General features: G+C 37.7%; 1 protein-coding gene across 2 annotated transcripts in view; it reads left to right on the forward strand.

Annotated features, from left to right (window-relative positions):
* Tbc1d32 (TBC1 domain family member 32) overlaps positions 1-20,022 on the forward strand; it is a 301,835-nt gene that overhangs the window by 145,307 nt on the left and 136,506 nt on the right. For both annotated transcript variants that reach the window (XM_047558656.1, XM_047558654.1), the window contains exons 17-18: positions 18,960-19,161; positions 19,729-19,811. In XM_047558656.1, the coding sequence (XP_047414612.1) occupies positions 18,960-19,161; positions 19,729-19,811 (285 nt within the window). The remainder of the gene's footprint in view (positions 1-18,959; positions 19,162-19,728; positions 19,812-20,022) is intronic.

Here is a 20,022-nt window from a genome sequence, read left to right on the forward strand (position 1 = left end):
TCCCCTGAATGTAATTTGGTTCTTTTCTCTCACAGCCTTTAAAATTCTGTCTTTATTTTGTATGTTAGGTATTTTCATTATAATGTGCCTTGGTGTGGGTCTGTTGTAATTTTGTGTATTTGGAGTCCTATAAGCCTCTTGAACTTGATTTTCCATTTCATTCTTCATATTTGGGAAATTTTCTGATATTATTTCATTGAATAGATTGTTCATTCCTTTGGTTTCTTTCTCTGTGCCTTCCTCAATCCCAATAGTTCTTAAATTTGGCCTTTTCATGATATCCCATATTCTTGGAGATTCTGTTCATGATTTCTTACCATCCTCTCTGTTTGGTCAACTTTGTTTTCAAAGTTAAATATTTTTTCTCAACATCTGAGGTTCTGTCTTCCAGGTGTTCTATTCTATTGTTTATGCGTTCTAGGGAGTTCTTAATTTGGTTTATTGTTTCCTTCATTTCAAGGATTTCTGTTTTTTTTTTTCAATATCTCTAACTCTTTATTGAAATGATCTTTTGCTTTTTGTATTTGCTCTTGTAACTGTCGATTGGTGCTATCATTCAATCCCTGCATTTGCTCTTTCATCTCATCATTCAATGCCTGCATTTGCTCTTTCATCTCATCATTTGCTTCCCTGATCATTTTAATTATGTACATTCTGAACTCCCATTCTGTCATTTCTTCTGCCATGCTGTCATTGGATTTTATTGATGTAACATCTAGATTTGTTTGGGGCATTTTCTTCCCTTGTTTTCTCATATTGTTCATGTATCAGTGGACCGCTAAGATATTGCAGATTTCCTGTATTGACTTATAATGTCCCTGAATATTTCTAGTATATTCCCTCTTATCCTACAGTAACCTGCAGTCTTGGAGGAAGTTGATAATGTGATGTTCCACAAGGAAGCTGCTTCTCTAGGGGTGGTGGCCTTCAGTTGGGGTGTATTCCCTGCTAGTGGGCAGAGGTGCCTCCACTTGTTGACCAATGGTCATCCAAAGGGGAACTAGGCTGCAGGCTGAGGCAAGGCCTGCTTGGGCCTGTTTCTCTGGTTTTACCATCCTTGTGTGAAATCCTCACCTGGCCGGGAAGACTCACCCGGTGGGGAGGTCTCACTGGTCAGTTCCCCTCCTAGAGTTTCCCCTCAATCTACAACTACCGCCTGAGCTGGGCTGCCTTCCTGTGCAACATTCCCAAGGGTCCGGACCTACCTCTTGGGCCTGGGAGCCTCACCCTTCACAGACGAGTCTCCTTAGGCTGCCTCTCCTCAGAGAATCTGCCTGCAGTCCTGGAACCTTTGCTCTGCCCCTAAGCGTTTCTCTCTGTGGCTCTTCCACCAAGAAGCCTCCTATGTCCTGGGACCCTGCTCTGCACCTAATCGCCTGGCTTTGCGGCCCCTCCTCTGAGCAGCCACCTGGAGCCCCGTATAGTCACTACGAGTCCCAGCGACCCGCCGTACGCCTCTTCTTCCGGACAGCCGCCTGGTGTTCCGGTGCAGTCACTAGGAGTCCAAGCAACTCACTGTGCGCCTCTTCCTCCCGCCAGCTGCCCATAGCCCTGGGCAGTCACTCTGAGTCCAAGTGACCCGCCCCGTTCCTACTCCTCCTCTGGGCAGCCCCCCAGTGTTCAGGAGTGGTTGCTCTGAGTCCAAACAACTCGCGCAGCTCCTCTTCTGGGCAGCCGCCCGCAGCCCCAGTGGTTGCTCCGAGACCAAGCACTGTGCTGAGCTCCCTCCTCTACGATGCTCCCAGTTGTTCGTGTTCACTGCTCCAGCGGGGGGAGGGGTGTCTCGCCGGGCAACTCTACTTCACAAAGTTCCCTGCGTTCCGGGACTACCGCCCCATCCGGGACGCCTTCCCAACGGGAGAGACTCACCCGGCGACTTTGAGTTGGTCCCAAGTCTCTCAATATCTCCTCTTTTGAATCCTGAGTCCTGGAGCAACATGAAGTACAGCCCCCCTCTAGTCTGCCATCTTGAAAACCCAACGGTGGTTTTCATTTGCCATTAGTTGCCAGTAATTATTGAGGACTTTGGCCACGTTCATGAAAGATATTAGGCTCTGGTCTTTGTAATATCTTTATCAGGGTTAGTATTAATGGAATACTGGTTTTGCATATTAGGTATTAGTTCTTCTATTTTATCTCGTGGAAGGTGTGATAGAGCAATAGTATAATTTCTTCCTTAAATATTTGATAGAATTTGTTAGCCAATTAGAGACTGGAGTTTTCTGTTTCTATTAGTTATTTATTCAGATTATATTGTTTATTTCCTCTTGTGTGTTTTGGTAGATTGTGGCTTTCAAGGAATTGGCTACTTATTAATTTTAGTGAATTTGTGGCATAGTTTATAATATTCCCTTACTATCTTTTCAACACCTATGGGATCAGTAGTGGTGGCCCTTCTTTCATTTCTAATATTAGTAATTCATGTCTTTTTGTCTTCTTTACTTAAGTAACCTAACTAGAAGCTTATCAATTTTACTGCTCTTTTTAGAAAACTAGTTCTTAGTTTTGCTGATGTCTCTATTGACTTCTTGTTTTTAATATTACTGGTTTCTCTATTTCTTATTTGTTTCCTTCTTCTTATTTTGAATTTACTTTATTCTTCCTTTTCCAGTATATGGTGGAAGCTTTGATGATTTTTTTGGTCTTTATTTTATGATATATGTATTTAATATATTTAATATTTAATATTGTAAATTTCCGTATAAGCACTGCTTTTGCTCCACTTCTCAAGTTTGCTTATTTTTTGGATGCTGGGGATTAAACCGAGAACCTTAAACATGCTAATAAGCACATGTTCTACCACTGAGTCCCACAATTTTGCTAAGTTTTATTTTTTATTTTCCATTTAGTTTAAAATACTTTAATATTTCTCATAAGATTTCATTGACCCATTTGGTTTTTTAGAGGTCTGAGAGTGTTTTTTTAATAATTTTTGTTTTTTTATGATATATATTGTGGCCTACAATTGTGATGTGTTCCGTGTGAGCTTATTAAATGTATGTTCTGCTATTATTGAATAGTCTGTAGATGTCATGAAGACCCAGTTGCTGATGTTCAGTTCAATTCTGTCCTTATTGACTTCCTACCGAATTTGTCAGTTATTGATAGAGGAGTTTTAGAATCTCCAGATATATTTTTAAATTTATCTAATTCTCCCTGAAGTTGTATAATTTTTGTTTTTATGTATTTGATGCTTTGTCGTTAGATGCATACGCATTAAGGGTTCTTATAAATCTGACTCCTCTGTCTTATGAAAATTTTCTTTGCTCTGAAGTCAGTTTGTTTGAGATCAATGTAGCTATTCCAGCTTTCTTTTGATTATTGTAGCATGGTACACATTTTCTCCATTATTTTAATATATTTGTGTCTTTATTTGAAGTAGGAATCTTATAGGCAGTACTCATTTGGGTCTTGTTTTTGTAATCCTCTCTGATGTCTTTTTCTTAACATTGCTGTAATTAGGACATTGATAGTTAATTATTGATTTAATTGAATTTTATGTGTATCATGTTTGTTACTGTTTTCTTTTTGTTGCCCCTTTTTGTGTTCTATTTTTTCTGCCTTATCTACATTTGATTGAACATTTGTAATTCCATTTTTCTCCTCTCTTAGTATGTCAGTTATTCTTTTTGCCATTCTAATTAGTGGTTGCCCTTAAGTTTATAATATACATTTACAACAGAATTAGTTGTAATTAATATTTACATTGTTTTAGTTGTGTTAAGTCCTCTTTCAAATAACACTATTCAACAGATCATTTGTAATACAGTAGTATGAGGACCTCATAAGAGTGCTCCTAATTTCTTAATGTTAAAACATTGCCATTATTCATTTTTACATATGTTATCATCACCAAATTGTTTTTTGCAAAGATTATTTTGAGCAAAATCATTTGTTGTATCAATTAATAAGAAAAATAAAAGGTTTTATGTGCTTTTATATATGCTTTATGTGCTGATCTTTTTATTTTCAGTAGGATCATTCCTAAAAGTCGAAAAGGCTTACAGTTTCTGACATATTACTTTTCAAAATAGAGTTTTATTTTCTTGCCAGCAATCTGTGAGAAGCATGAGAAGTGCCCTTCTCACATTCTTGCCAGGACTGCATAACCAATTTATGAATGTTTTAGCAACCTGATGAGTGAAAGATCTTCTTTTGTTCTATATTTACCTGACTCTCTGAGTTGGGCATTATATTAATCCTGTGGAGACATGGTTGTTAGCCATTTTTATGTCCTTGTTAGTAAATTTCCTCTTCATTTTAAGTTGATTTCTCAGTAACTCTGAGTTGCATGTGCAAACAGTAAATGTGCAAGGCCTAAGAAGCAGAGTGGCTTTCTTGTTCTCCAGAGGCAACTATTTTAAGCTGTTTTAGGAATGCATTTAGTTTTTATCTCTTTATTAAATAATGTGCTTATTATTAGTTGATGTTTTTAAAGGCTTAAACATTAACCATTTATTTATTTCAATTTATCTATGTTTCTGTGGCCTCTCATCTCACACACTCACACACACACACACACACACACACCTGGTCACCCACTCAGAGCAATGCTTTGGTACAGTATCACTGGGTAAAGTTGTCCTATATTCCTATTGTTGTGAATACTTTTCACAGCTGAGCCATGTAGTATATGGTTATTACTTGGCCTGCTTTCACAACTAACCTTCTCCCTTGGAGTTAATGAATTTTATTTTTTGTTTCCTGACCCAGGTTTTAATGTACTTAGCTTTCCCTGCAATGCTGAATCATTCACATGGTCTTCCTTATTTGTTTAAATCTTCTCTGAGTATGCTTAAATACAAAAAAAAAAAATTATGTCAATTTAATTAAAGACATCAATTTTTGAGACTTCTGACTAGTTTCTTCAGGCACCATTTATTATCTGTATGGGATAGCTCCTTTTTTTCCCCTTTGTGGAAGCTTTGGTCCTCTCTTGGCTATTACTGTTTTGGAATTTTATGATGTTTCTTGATCTTTTACTTTTATTTACTTGATGGATATTTTTAATCTGAAGTTCACGTCTTTTAACTTAGGAAAAATTGGATTTCTTGTCCCGTCCTTTCTCTAAAACTAATTTTATTGGGATTTGAGTTATCTGTACTATTGTCTATCCCCTTTAAAAAATTTTTTTATTTGTTCTAATTGGTTATACATGACTGTAGAATGCATTTTCACATGTTGTATACAAATGGAGCATAGCTTCTCATTCTTCTGGCTGTACATGGTGCTGAGTCACACCAGTAGTGTAAGAATACATGTATATAGGGTAATAATGTCTGTTTCATTCTACTGCCCTTCCTAGCCCCAACGCCCTACCCCTACACTCACTCCCCTCTGCATAATGCAAAGTTCTTTCATTCTTCCCTACTCACCCCTGCTCCCCAAACTATGGATCAGCATCTGCTTTTCAGAGAAAACATTCAGCCTTTGGTTTTATGGGATTGCCTTATTTCAGTTAGCATCATATTCTCTAGTTTTTCTATCCCCTTTTGAGTTTTATTTTTTAACCCTCTTGGAAATACCTTCACATTGCTTTCCAGCCCTTCCATTAAAACTGAGATTTTCATTTAACTTATATTGTTTTAAAGAGTAATTCTTACAATTTTATCTTATGCTTGGTATATTAATACAATATTCTTTTACCTCTAAGGTAATGAAGTTTTTATTGCTCTTATTTTTTCTTCCAAATTGCCTTTAGCATTCATTGTCTTAATCCCTGACTTTTAGAGTTTTCTTTGGATATTTATTTATTTATTGTAAACAAATGGGATACATGTTTTTTCTCTATTTGTACATGGAGTCAATGCATACGATTTGTGTAATCATAGATTTACATAGGGTAATGTTTTTTGATTCATTCTGTTATTTTTTTTCCCTTCCCCCCCACCCGTCCCACCCCTCTTTTCACTCTATACAGTCCTTCCTTCCTCCATTCTTACCACCATCCTTATCCCTAACCCTAAACCTAACCCTAACCCTACCACTAACCCCTCCCACCCCCCATTATACGTCCTCATCCACTTATCAGCGAGATCATTTGTCCTTAGTTTTTTGAGATTGGCTTATCTCACTTAGCATGATATTCTCCAATTTCATCCATTTGCCTGCAAATGCCATAATTTTATCATTCTTTATGGCTGAGTAATATTCCATTGTGTATATATGCCACAGTTTCTTTATCCATTCATCAATTGAAGGACATCTAGGTTGGTTCCACAATCTGGCTATGGTGAATTGAGCAGCAGTGAACATTGATGTGGCTGTATCTCTGTAGTATGCTGATTTTAAGTCCTTTGGTATAGGGCAAGGAGTGGGATAGCTGGGTCAAATGGTGGTTCCATTCCAAGTTTTCTAAGGAGTCTCCACACTGCTTTCCAGAGTGGCTGCACTAATTTGCAACTCCACCAGCAATGTATGAGTGTACCTTTTTCCCCACATCCTCGCCAACACCTATTGTTGCTTGTGTTCTTGATAATCGCCATTCTAATTGGGGTGAGATGAAATCTTAGGGTAGTTTTGATTTGCATTTCTCTTATTACTAGAGATGTTGAACATTTTTTCACATGTTTGTTGATTGCTTATAGATCTTCTTCTGTGAAGTATCTGTTCATTTCCTTAGCCCATTTGTTGATTGGATTTTTTGTATTCTTGGTGTAGAGTTTTTTGAGTTCTTTATGGATTCTGGAAATTAGTGCTCTATCTGAAGTATGAGTGGCAAAGATATTCTCCCACTCTGTAGGCTCTTTCTTTGCATTGCTGATAGTTTCCTTTGCTGAGAGAAAGCTTTTTAGTTTGAATCTATCCCAGTTATTGATTCTTGCTTTTATTTCTTGTGCTATGGGAGTCCTGTTGAGGAAGTCTGGTCCTAAGCTGACATGTTAAAGCTCTGGACCTACTTTTTCTTCTATAAGATGCAGGGTCTCTGGTCTGATTCCGAGGTCCTTAATCCATTTTGAGTTTAGTTTCGTGCATGGTGACAGATATGGGTGTAGTTTCATTCTGTTGCATATGGATTTCCAATTCTCCCAGCACCATTTGTTGAAGAGGCTACCTTTTCTCCATTGCATATTTTTGGCCCCTTTGTCTAGTATGAGAAAATTGTATTTATTTGAGTTTGTGTCCGTGTCCTCTATTCTGTACCATTGATCCACCTTTCTATTTTGGTACCAATAGCATGACGTTTTTGTTACTATTGCTTTGTAGTAGAGTTGAAGATCTGGTATTGCGATACCCGCTGCTTCACTCCTTCTGCCGAGGATTGCTTTAGCTATTCTGGGTTTTTTATTCTTCCAGATGAATTTCATAATTTTTTGCTCTATTTCTGTAAGGTATGTCATTGGGATTTTAATTGGAATTGCATTGAATCTGTATAGCACTTTTGGTAGTATAGCCATTTTGACAATTTTAATTCTTCCTATCCAAGAACATGGGAGATCTTTCCATCTTCTAAGGTTTTCTTTAATTTCTTCCTTTAGTGTTCTGTAGTTCTCATTGTAGAGGTCTTTCACCTCTTTTGTGAGATTGATTCCCAAGTATTTTATTTTTTTCGAGGCTATTGTGAATGGGGTAGTTTTCCTAAGTTCTCTTTCTGAAGATTCATCACTTATGTATAAAAATGCCTTAGATTTATGAGCATTGATCTTATATCCGCTACTTTACTAAATTCACTTATGAGTTCTAAAAGTTTTCTGGTGGAATTTCCTGGTTCCTCTAAATGTATAATCATATCATCAGCAAATAGGGATAGTTTGAGTTCTTCTTTGCCTATTTGTATCCCTTTAATTTCTTTGGCTTGTCTGATTGCTCTGGCTAGAGTTTCAAGGATGATATTGCAAAGAAGTGGTGAAAGAGGGCATCCCTGCCTTGTTCCAGTTTTTAGGGGGAATGCTTTCAGTTTTTCACCATTTAGAATGATACTAGCCATGGACTTAGCATAGATGGCCTTTACAATGTTAAGGAATGTTCCCACTATCCCTATTTTTTCTAGTGTTTTAAGCATGAAGGGGTGCTGTATTTTATCAAATGCTTTTTCTGCATCTATTGAAATAATCATGTGATTTTTGACTTTAAGTCTATTGATATGGTGAATTACATTTATTGATTTCCGGATGTTGAACCAACATTGCATCCCTGGGATGAAACCCACTTAATCATGGTGCAGTATCTTTTTAATATGTTTTTGTATGTGATTTGCTAAAATTTTGTTGAGAATTTTTGCATCGATGTTCATTAAGGATATTGGTCTAAAGTTTTCTTTCTTCGATGTGTCTCTGTCTGGTTTAGGTATCAGGGTAATATTGGATTCATGGAATGAGTTTGGGAGGGTTCCCTCCTCTTCTATTTTATGCAATACCTTGAGAAGTATTGGAATGAGCTCTTCATTAAAGGTTTGGTAGAACTCGGCTGAGAACACATCTGGTCCCGGACTTTTCTTTGTTGGTAGGCTTTTGATGATTTCTTGTATTTCATTACTTGAGATTGGTCTATTTAAATTGTGTATGTCCTCCTCGTTCAGTTTAGGCAATTCATATGTCTCTAGAAACCTGTTGATGTCTTCGAAATTTTCTATTTTGTTGGAGTATAGATTTTCAAAATAGCTTCTAATTATGTTTTATATTTCAGTCGTGTCTGTTGTGATATTCCTTGTTCATTCCGAATTTTAGTGATTTGGGTTTTCTCTCATCTTTCTTTGTTAGTGTGGCTAAAGGTTTATCAATTTTATTCATTTTTTCGAAGAACCAACTATTTATTTTGTCAATTTTTTGTATTGTTTCTTTTGTTTCAATTTTGTTGATTTGAGCTCTGAGTTTAACTATTTCCTGTCTTCTACTACTTTTTTTGTTGGTCTGTTCTTCTTTTTGTAGGACTTTGAGCTGTAGTGTTTTGTGGTTTATTTGTTGAGTTTTACTTCTTTTATTAAATGCACTCCATGAAATAAATTTTCCTCTAAGTACTGCTTTCATAGTGTCCCAGAGATTTTGATATGATGTTTCTTTGTTCTCATTGACCTCTAAGAATTTTTAATTTCCTTTCTAATATCTTCTGTTATCCATTCATCATATAATAGCATATTGTTTAATCTCCAGGTGTTGGAGTAGTTTCTGTTTTTTACTCTTTCATTTATTTCTAACTTCAATCCATTATGATCTGATAGAATACAAGGTAGTGTCTCTATCTTCTTGTATTTGCTGACATTAGCTTTGTGGCATAATATATGGTCTATTTTAGAGAAGGATCCATGTGCTGTTGAGAAGAAAGTGTATTCGCTCTTGGTTGGATGGTATATTCTATAAATGTCTGTTAAGTCTAAATTATTGATTGTGTTATTGAGATCTATGGTTTCTTTTTTCAATTTTTGTTGGGAAGATCTGTCCAGTGGTGAGAGAGGCGTGTTAAAATCACCTAGTATTATTGTGTTATGGTCTATTTGGTTTCTAAAATTGAGAAGGATTTGTTTGATAAACGTGGATGAGCCACTGTTTGGGGCATAGATGTTTATGATTGTTATGTCTTGCTGATTTATGCTTCCCTTAAGCAATATGAAATGTCCTTATTTATCCCTTCTGACCAACTTTAACTTGAAGTCCACATTATGTGAAATGAGGATGGATACTCCAGCTGTTTTGCTGAGTCCATGTGCTTGGTATGTTTTTCCCCATCCTTTCACCTTTAGTCTATGGGTATCTCTTTCTATGAGGTAAGTCTCTTGCAGGCAACATATTGTTGGATCTTTCTTTTTAATTCAATCTGCCAGTCTATGTCTTTTGATTGATGAATTCAGGCCATTAACATTCAGGGTTATTATTGAGATATGATTTGTATTCTCAGTCATTTGGTTCATTTTTTAAATTTTATTTATTTATTTATTTATTTTTTTGACACAACTTGGTTCCTCCTTTATTTGACAGTTCCTTTAGGATAATTCCTCCCTTTGCTGATTTGCTTCTTTGTGTTTTATCTCTTCCTCATGGAATATTTTGCTGAGAATTTTCTGTAATGCTGGCTTTCTTTTTGTAAATTCTTTTAGCTTTTGTTTATCATGGAAGGATTTTATTTCATCGTCAAATTTGAAGGTAAGTTTTGCTGGGTATAAGATTCTTGGTTGGTATCCATTTTCTTTCAGGGCTTGAAAAATGTTGTTCCAGGCCCTTCTAGCTTTTAGGGTCTGGATTGAAAAATCTGCTGATATCCGTATTGGTTTCCCCTGAATGTAATTTGGTTCTTTTCTCTCACAGCCTTTAAAATTCTGTCTTTATTTTGTATGTTAGGTATTTTCATTATAATGTGCCTTGGTGTGGGTCTGTTGTAATTTTGTGTATTTGGAGTCCTATAAGCCTCTTGAACTTGATTTTCCATTTCATTCTTCATATTTGGGAAATTTTCTGATATTATTTCATTGAATAGATTGTTCATTCCTTTGTTTTGTTTCTCTAAGCCTTCCTCAATCCAAATAATTCTCAAATTTGGCCTTTTCATGTTATCCCATAGTTCTTGGAGATTCTGTTCATGATTTCTTACCATCCTCTCTGTTTGTTCAACTTTGTTTTCAAGGTTAAATATTTTGTTTTCAATATCTGAGGTTCTGTTTTCCTGGTGTTCTATATTGGTTATGCTTTCTATGGAGTTCTTAATTTCGTTTATTGTTTCCTTCATTTCAAGGATTTCTGTTTGATTTTTTTTTCAATATCTCTAACTCTTTATTGAAACGATCTTTTGCTTTCTGTATTTGCTCTTTTAACTGTCGATTGGTGCTATCATTCAATGCCTGCATTTACTCTTTCATCTGACCGTTTGCTTCCCTGATCATTTTAATTATGTACATTCTGAACTCCCTTTCTGTCATTTCTTCTGCCATGCTGTCATTGGATTTTATTGATGTAACATCTAGATTTGTTTGGGGCATTTTCTTCCCTTGTTTTCTCATATTGTTCATGTATCAGTGAACCACTAAGATATTGCAGATTTCCTGTATTGACTTATAATGTCCCTGAATATTGCTAGTATATTCCCCTCTTATCCTTACAGTAGCCTGCATGTCTTGGAGGAAGTTGATAATGCTGATGTTCCACAAGGAAGCTGCCTCTCTAGGGGTGGTGGCCTTCAGGTGGGGTATATTCCCTGCTAATGGGCAGAGGTGCCTCCACTTGTTGACCAATGGTCATCCAAAGGGGAACTAGGCTGTGGGCTGAGGCAAGGCCTGCTTGGGCCTGTGTCTCTGGTTTTACCGTCCCTGTGGGAAAACCTCACCCGGCAGGGAAGACTCACCCGTTGGGTAGGTCTCACTGGTCAGTTCCCCTCGTAGAGGTTCCCCTCAATCTACAACTACCGCCTGGGCTGGGCTTTCTTCCTCTGCAACTTTCCCAGAGGCCTGGACCTACCTCCTGGGCTTGGGAGCCTCACCCTTCACAGACGAGTCTCCTTAGGCTGCCTCTCCTCAGAGAATCTGCCCACAGTCCTGGAAACTTCACTCTGCCCCTAGTCATGTCTCTGTGTGGCTCTTCCCGCAAGAAGCCGCCTATGTCCTTTGACCCTGGTCTGCACCTAATCGCCTGGCTATGCGGCCCCTCCTCTGAGTCGCCACCTGGAGCCCTGCACAATAGCCCCGAGACCTAGAGACCCACCACACCCCTCTTTTTCCGGACAGCCGCCCAGTGTTCCGATGCAGTCACTAGGAGTCCAAGGAACTCACTTCGCGTCTCCTCCTCCCGCCAACTGCCCGTAGCCCTAGGCAGTCACTCTGAGTCCAAGTGACCCACCCTGTTCCTCCTCCTCGGGGTAGCCCCCCCGGGTGTTCAGGAGAGGTCGCTCGGAGACCAAGCGACCCACCACGCTCCTCCTCCAGGCAGGCCACAGGTGTTCAGGAGCGGTCACTCGAGTCCAAAGAACTCACCACTCGCCTCCTCGTCTGGCAACCGCCTGTGGCTCTGATGCAGTCACTCCTAGACCAAGCGACCTGCCGCGCTTCTCCTCTTCCTCCGGGCAACCCCCCGGTGTTCAGAAGCGGTCACTCTGAGTCCAAACAGCTCGCCACAGAGCTCCTTCTCAGGCAGCCTCCTGTAGCTGTGATGCAGTCACTCCTAGACCAAGCGATCCGCCACGTTCCTCCTCTTCCCACGGGCAGCCCCCGGTGTTCAGAAACGATCGCTCTGAGTCCAAACAGCTCGCCACAGTGGTTGCTCCGAGTTTAAGCTCTGTGTTGAGCCACCTCCTCTACGATGATCCCAGTGGTCTGTGTTTACCGCTCCAGCGGGGGGAGGGGCGTCTCGCAGAGCAACTCTACCTCACAAAGTTCCCTGCGTTCCTGGGCTACCGTCCCATCCTGGATGCCTCCCCAACAGGAGAGACTCACCCAGTGGCTTTGAGTTGGTCCCAAGTCTCTCACTATCTCCTCTTTTGAATCCTGCATCCTGGAGCAATATGAAATGTAGCCGCCCTCTAGTCTGCCATCTTGAAAAACTCTCCTATTCGTTCTTTGTTGGATGGTATATTGTATATATGTCGGTTAAGTCTAAATTGTTGATTGTGTTATTGAGATCTATGGTTTCTTTATTCATTTTTGTTTGGAAGATCTATTCAGTGGTGAGAGAGGTGTGTTAAAATTGCCTAGTATTATTGTGTTGTGGTCTATTTGATTTCTGGAATTGAGAAGGTTTTGTTTGACGTACATGGATGAGCCAATGTTCGGGACATAGATATTTATGATTGTTATGTCTTGCTGATTTATGCTTCCCTTAAGCAGTATGTAATGTCCTTCTTTATCCCTTCTGATTAGTTTAGGCTTGAATTCCCCATTATCTGAAATAAGGATGGATACTCCAGCTTCTTTGCTGTGTCCGTGTGCATGGTATGTTTTTTCCCATCCTTTAACCTTTAGTCTCTGGGTATCTTTTTCTATGAGGTGAGTCTCTTGCAGGTAGCATATTGTTGGATTTTTTTAATCCAATCTGCCAGTCTATGTCTTTTGATTGATGAATTCAGGCCATTAACATTCAGGGTTATTATTGTGATATGATTTGTATTCCCAGTCATTTGACTCATTTTTGTTTTTTTGACATGATTTGGTTTCTCCTTTATTTGGCTATTCCTTTAGGCTAGTTCTTCCCGTTTCTGATTTGCATCGTTGTTTTTCATCTCTTCCTCATGGAATATTTTGCTGAGAATGTTATGTAATGCCGGCTTTCTTTTTGTAAATTCCTTTTGCTTTTGTTTATCATGGAAGGATCTTATTTTCTCATCAAATCTGAAAGTAAGTTTTGCTGGGTATAAGATTCTTGGTTTTCATCCATTTTATTTCAGGGCTTGGTAAATGTTGTTCCAGGCCATTCTAGCTTTTAGGATCTGGATTGAAAAATGTACTGATATTATTATTGGTTTCCCCCTGAATGTAATTTGTTTCTTTTCTCTCGCGGCCTTTAAAATTTTGTCTTTATTTTGTATGTTAGTTATTTTCATAATAATGTTCCTTGGTGTGGGTCTGTTGTAATTTTGTATATTTGGAGTCCTGTAAGCCTCTTGTACTTGGTTTTCCATTTCATTCTTCATATTTGGGAAATTTTCTGATAGTATTTCATTGAACAGATTGTTCATTCCTTTGGTTTGTTTCTCTAAGCCTTCCTCAATCCCAATAATTCTTAAATTTGGCCTTTTCATGATATCCCATAATTCTTGTAGATTCTGTTCATGATTTATTACCATCTTCTCTGTTTGGTCAACTTTGTTTTCAAGATTAAATATTTTTTCTTCAATGTCTGAGGTTCTGCCTTCCAGGTGTTTTATCCTATTGGTTATGCTTTCTATGGAGTTTTTAACTTGGTTTATTGTTTCCTTCATTTCAAGGATTTCTGTTTGGTTTTTTTTTCAATATCTCTAACTCTTTATTGTAATGATCTCTTGCTTCCTGTATTTGCTCTTTTAACTGTTGATTGGTGCGATCATTTAATGCCTGCATTTACTCTTTCATTTCCTCCTTCAATGCCTGCATTTGCTTTTTCATCTCCTCGTTTGCTTCCGTGATCATTTTAATTATGTCCATTCTGAACTCCCTTTCTGACATTTCTTCTGCTGTGCTGTCATTGGGTTTTATTGATATAGTATCTAGGTTTGTTTGGGACATATTCTTCCCTTGTTTTCTCATATTGGTCAGATGTCAGTGGGACTCTGAGATAATGCAAATTTCCTCTATTGACTTATAGTGTCCCTGTGGATTTCCAGTGTATCACCTCCCAGCCTTCAGTAGCCTGAAGTCTTGTAGGAACTTGATAATGCAGTGCTTCCCAAGAAAGCTGCCCCTAGACCGCTATTGGTTCCAGGGCTTGGAGCTGGCTCTGTGCGGAAAGGCTCTCACTGGGGGGCCTGCTCTGAGAAGCTGGCCGTGTGGGAGGAGCCTACCGCCGGAGTGAGCAGGGGTACCTGGGGAAGACTGTAGCTGCCCTGCTCTGCTCTGATAAACTGCCCCTATCCGGGCCTGCTGCCCAGGCCAAGCTTCCCTCCGTGGGGGAGGCTCCCCCTGTTGCTCTGTTTTAGTCGGAGTCTCTCAATGCCTCCCCTTCTTGAATCCTGGGTTCTGGAGCAATAGTAGATGCGGTCACCCTCTAGTCCGCCATCTTCGATCACCCCGTGGAAAGAGCCTGCGGCCATAGGGGGCAGGGCCGCCTGCAGAAGTCTCTGGCTTCCCTGCCCTGATCCCAGAGGCTTCCCGCGGGTCGGAACTCTCTGCTGGCTCGGGGACTTGTGACTGGCTCTGTGTAGAAAGGCTCTCACTGGGCGGTCTACTCTGAGAAGCTATCCTTGAAAGGCACCTCCCGCCAGAGGGAGCTGTGTTGCGTGGGGCGGTCCCTGGCTGCCCTGTCCTGGTCCCTGAAGCTCCCTGTGGGCTGGAGCTCGCTGCGCTGTCTCCTGGACTTGGAGCTGGTTCTATGCAGAAAGGCTCTCACTGGGGGGTCTGCCCCGAGAAGCTGGAGAAGCTGGCCATGTGGGAGTAGCCCAGTGCTGGAGGGAGTAAGGCTACCTGGGGAAGACTCTAGCTGCCCTGCCGTGTTCTGATAAACCGCCCCTATCCAGACCTGCTGCCCAGACCGAGCTTCACCTGGTGGGGGAGACTCACCCCTTGGGTCTATTTTAGTCCGAGTCTGTCAGTGCCTCCCCTTCTTGAATCCTGGGTTCTTGAGCGACTGGAGATGCAGTCACCCTCTAGTTCGCCATCTTGGATCCTTCTTTGGATATTTAAAAGAAAGTAGAAAACTGTTTGAAAACTGTATAAGAAAGTGGAAATTGTCATTTGTGGTCTTTACTATAGGGGAACCTTGCCATGACATTATGTTGGGGAAAACCTAACTTTAGAATCTTTAGTTTTACTAGTGTTTTATAGAATTCTATAGAGAAAGCTCTTATAGTTAGCTGCCTGAAGAGTATAAGCCTTTCAGAAGGAGGCTGAGTGGAAGGGGGATGGATTTCAAGGTTTAGCATACAAATTTTGATTTAATTCTGTAGAGCTTTTCTAGCCTCTTCGGTTTCTTCATCTCTGCCCAACTCCCAGGAACCATATTGCGCTAGCTGCATGAAGTATGAAAGAGATTGTGGAAGTCAGACTCTTCTTTAAACTTATTTTGAGGCAGTTACACTATTTCAATTCCACTTTTTCCAGTCCAGTGATATTTAGTACCACCAATTTCTGATTTTTTTGAGAGGTTTTATTTTATGAAATAAATTGACTTGATTCCATCTTTCATTCTGAGGTAAGTTGAGATTTTATGGGTCCTTAGTTACTCATTGTTTTTCTACTTTCCAGGTTCTTATGTCTTCTGAAAAATCCTCAATTTTTAAATTTTAGTATTTGTGGAGAGAGTGTGTATGTTTCCTTTTAGTGAAATATAATTTTTTTTTAAAATTAGGAAACCAACCTTTCTTTGTCATGAATTTTAAGATGTTTTTGTTTTCTCTTATTTAATGCAGTGAAGTTTTTTGTTTCTATATAAACATTAATATTCATGTCATCAATTTTTCCCACTCTTTTTCATATGTAAATTCTTTTTTTAAAGAATGTCTCCTTCACATTTAGGTTAAACCAATAAGTCATAGGATACCACAAAGAATTGCTTCTGTATCTTCATTGTGCACTTAATAGAAGATGTTTTGATAGTAAGCAAAACACTAGAATCATCTCAAATGTCCAGTAACAAAAGGCTGCTTATTCTATTAGGCTTACAATGTGGAGCACTGAACAGCTAGCAAAAAAAAGGAGTTAGCAGTATTCTTGTGAAGTTCTATGTTGTTACTTTAAGGATATATTGTTAAGTGAAGAAAAAATACTGTTTACTGAATGCTTCCTTTTTTATAATAGAAGAGAATATGAATATAAATTATTTTTATGTTTTTCAAAAGGGAATTTTGAATGAATAAACTAAAAACTAATGAAAATAGTTTTAGGAGAAAGGAGAGAATAAAGGGGAGAAGTATGAATGGAGAGAAAGTATATGGGAGTATATATTTATTGTATTTACATTTCCCTGGCATCATTTCTTTGTTATAGGTAGTAAATGTCCAACAAAATTAAAAACAAGTTACTATTTTTAATAACTACAAAATAAATAGATAAGTTAACTTACTAAACAATAAGTGATATACTCATGCAGAGAGAAAATTCAAGTGATCTAATTTTTATTGAACATTTCTAGTGGGATATATTCTAAGATAAAAAATTCTTCAAAGTAATTGTAACTACATTCAGTATATGCTTAGATGTAATATTGATATATTGAAATTATGAATAATTTTAGAAGAAAATAACATTATAAGGAACTAAGATTTTTGACATAAGAGAAAAAACAGAAAATTGAAGAAACTAAATAAAAATCCTGAATTCTTTATTGAAATAATTATGAACTTGTTTTTTTCCTCTTCAAAGGTTACATTTTCATAGCATTGCCACTGAAAAGGTAGAAATTATTGTGGTTTATCTATATATCTCTTTGTTTAAGAAGAGACAGAAATCTTTGAAAAAATAGCTGTTTTTTGGTCTGGGCCAGAGAATATGCAAGATGATCCTGGGATATCTTTCTATTCTAGAAAGTAAGGAAACTGTCTGAGACCAATTGGGTGGTGTCAGAAATACCTCAGAACTAATCAGAAGGGCCCTTTTATTGTCTTCAAAGATGAACAATTTGAGGGTCAAAAAGTGATCAAAATATATCAAGTACATAAAAATCTCATGGATTTAAAAATATACTAAATTAAATAAAATCAGGCAGAAAATGGACTTTGTCAGTTATTTGTAAGGCTGCTATGGCACCAACTCATTACTTTGCAAATTGATAAAAAAGATTTAAGTATTTTTCCAGCCTTTTCTGTACAAATTGTATTTTAGTGTAACAAGTTAGGAAAATTTCTTCATAGAAGTGTTCTTGTTAGTATATGTAAAGGAAATGATCTCATTATTAAAAAATACTTGATAATCCCTGATGAACTGGTGGGTCCAGAAAAGGACCATCAATAGCTGCTAAACTCATTAGATGAGAAGTTGATGGTGAGGCCCCTGACTGGAGGGCTGATACCATCTGACCTTCTGATTTTTAACGTCACAAAAATTGGGACAACCAGATATGTGCTTTGTGAAATAGGAGGCCCACAGCACCTATGAAACTGTTTTGCCTAAGAGAAAAAAAGTAAAAAAACGAACTTAAATCTAATTGAGCCTTTACATCTATATCACCTTATAGGAAATATGGAGAAATAGAAGAAGAAGCAAAGTGACACTGTGATGAAACAATTACCAAAATAAAAATTCTCTAAGCAAGTCATTGACATGGGCAAAAAGAAAAAGGGGTCCTAAATAACAACAACCTGATGCTCTCTAAAGAACTGGTTGAATTCTAATTTGAGCAAACATCGTAGCTTTAAGACATCAGAAGAATTTTGGCTTAACAGGATGTTAAAATTTGTAATTACAACCACAGAGTGGGAAGTTATAGACCATGTATGTATAATATGTCAAAATACATTCTACTATTACATATAACTAAAAGGAACAAATAAAATTTGTTTGTAAAAATTGTAATTATTTTTTTTAGGTGAGGATATTGGCATTTAAAACAAATTAACTGACACTGGGTAACAAGATGATGTCTGGCATTTATCTTGTAAAGGGTTGGTGGCAAGGAAGGAGGTCAGGTCATAATCAAGGCAGCCAAAATGTTCAGAGCTGTTGAAGTAGGCAGAGTACAAAGACATTCAGTTCCCTACTCAATCTATTGCCCAGTGGATTTGTTTTGTTTTTTAAATAGGTTTAAAAAGAAAAGCTAGGAGGAAAAAAAAAGTCTGTTGCTCTAGAGCTAGAGAGCATATGCTACCCTGGTTCCACCTTGTGTCAGATGTGTGACAGTGTACATGTTACTTAATTCCATAAGCTTTACTTGCCTTTATCTGTAAAAGTTGAATAATATACCTGCTTCTTAAGGATTATAGTAAGAAATAAATACATTTAAAATAGAACAATGCCTGGCACATTATAAGCATTTTTATCTATTATTGTTATGTATCTGTTATTCCTAGTAAAAATAACTCAGCTCTTAGGATGGGGAACTAAGTCCCGGTAATGGAATGGGATATGTGTCAACAGTGCTAAGAATAAAGAATTTGGTATTATGTTTTCTCTGTAAAGTCAAAAATGCCTTGATATATGGCCAACCCACGTGACATGTACAACCTTTTAAATGTGTAATAATTTTGTTTCTTTTTTTCCTATCTGGGTAGTCTTTCCTCCATTCCATTGAAGCTGTTCTCATTATTAGACATTTGCACATGGGAGGGAACAGGTGCATTTGACATGTAGGAGAAAAGCTGGAGGGTGACTAAAAGAAACTAAGCAAATGAGTTTTTGTGACAAGGCTTGACTTTTTGTTAGTGTTTTATGAAATCAAAATTATATGACCTTGGACTCACTTGTAGGTATTACCCTTTAGTCCTACAGGTGCTCATATAATTGCCCAGTTTTCGAAGAAACTTCTTGATGAAGATATTTCTATTTTTTCTGGATCTGAAATGTTGCCTGTGGTTAAAGGAGCTTTTATTTCTGTATGTCGTCAAATATATGGTACATGTGAAGGCTTACAGGTGTTACTACCTTATAGTTTGCATGAATCTATAGCGAAAGCATGGAAGAGGGTAAGTATTTTTAAGCCTCCTTTTTCCTACCTGCAAATCTTTATTTCAGATTAGGCGTCATTGATGTATCACATTGTGGAGAAAATATTTGGGGCATCACATTTGGCTTATTTAGCATCAGAGTATTCAGGGGACACAAAACTTCTTAAGACTTCATTATTTCATCTTTCAGGAGAACAAGTTTCTGAGCCCTAACTGGATACTATAAAGTGTTTTTCCTCTGATAGGAGTGATTTTAGATAAATTCTCTTTGCATAGAATAACATTCGTCTTTGGAACTTACTTCTGAGAAATTTTTGGAGGAAAACTGGGTTTTGTTATGGATAGTGGAGAATATAATATAGCAATAACTGTACAGTATATATATGTTAAGTGAATTACTAAGTCTTAACCCCTCTTTATATGACTCATTTATGAAATACTTTATATGATGCTTAACAACAAAATAAGTTTTCAGGATAACTTACATAAGTACATTAAGTACAATAAAGATGTTGCACAAGGGATCTTGTGACCTATGCTGTCAGTAAGAAAAAGAATAATGTAAATCAATCTGTTAATTTTTAGACAAGTTTGCTATCAGAAAGAGTTCCTACTCCAGTAGAGGGTTCTGATTCTGTTTCTTCAGTAAGCCAGGAATCCCAAAGCACGTAAGTAAAATTGGTAGTCATCTCTTCATTAATTTGCTAATTGATATTAAAATAATTTATTCAAGTTATTAAACAATAAATAATTATACATTGTTATAAATAAAATTAATATTAAATTATTTAAATAGAGTACTTTGGAAAAAACATTTTATAAGAAGGCTATGTGCTTACAGGTTCAGGGTAGATTACATTTCAGAGGATTTTGTGTTAC

The sequence above is a fragment of the Sciurus carolinensis genome, chromosome 7, assembly GCF_902686445.1.
Source record: "Sciurus carolinensis chromosome 7, mSciCar1.2, whole genome shotgun sequence".
Classification (NCBI taxonomy): Eukaryota; Metazoa; Chordata; class Mammalia; order Rodentia; family Sciuridae; genus Sciurus; species Sciurus carolinensis.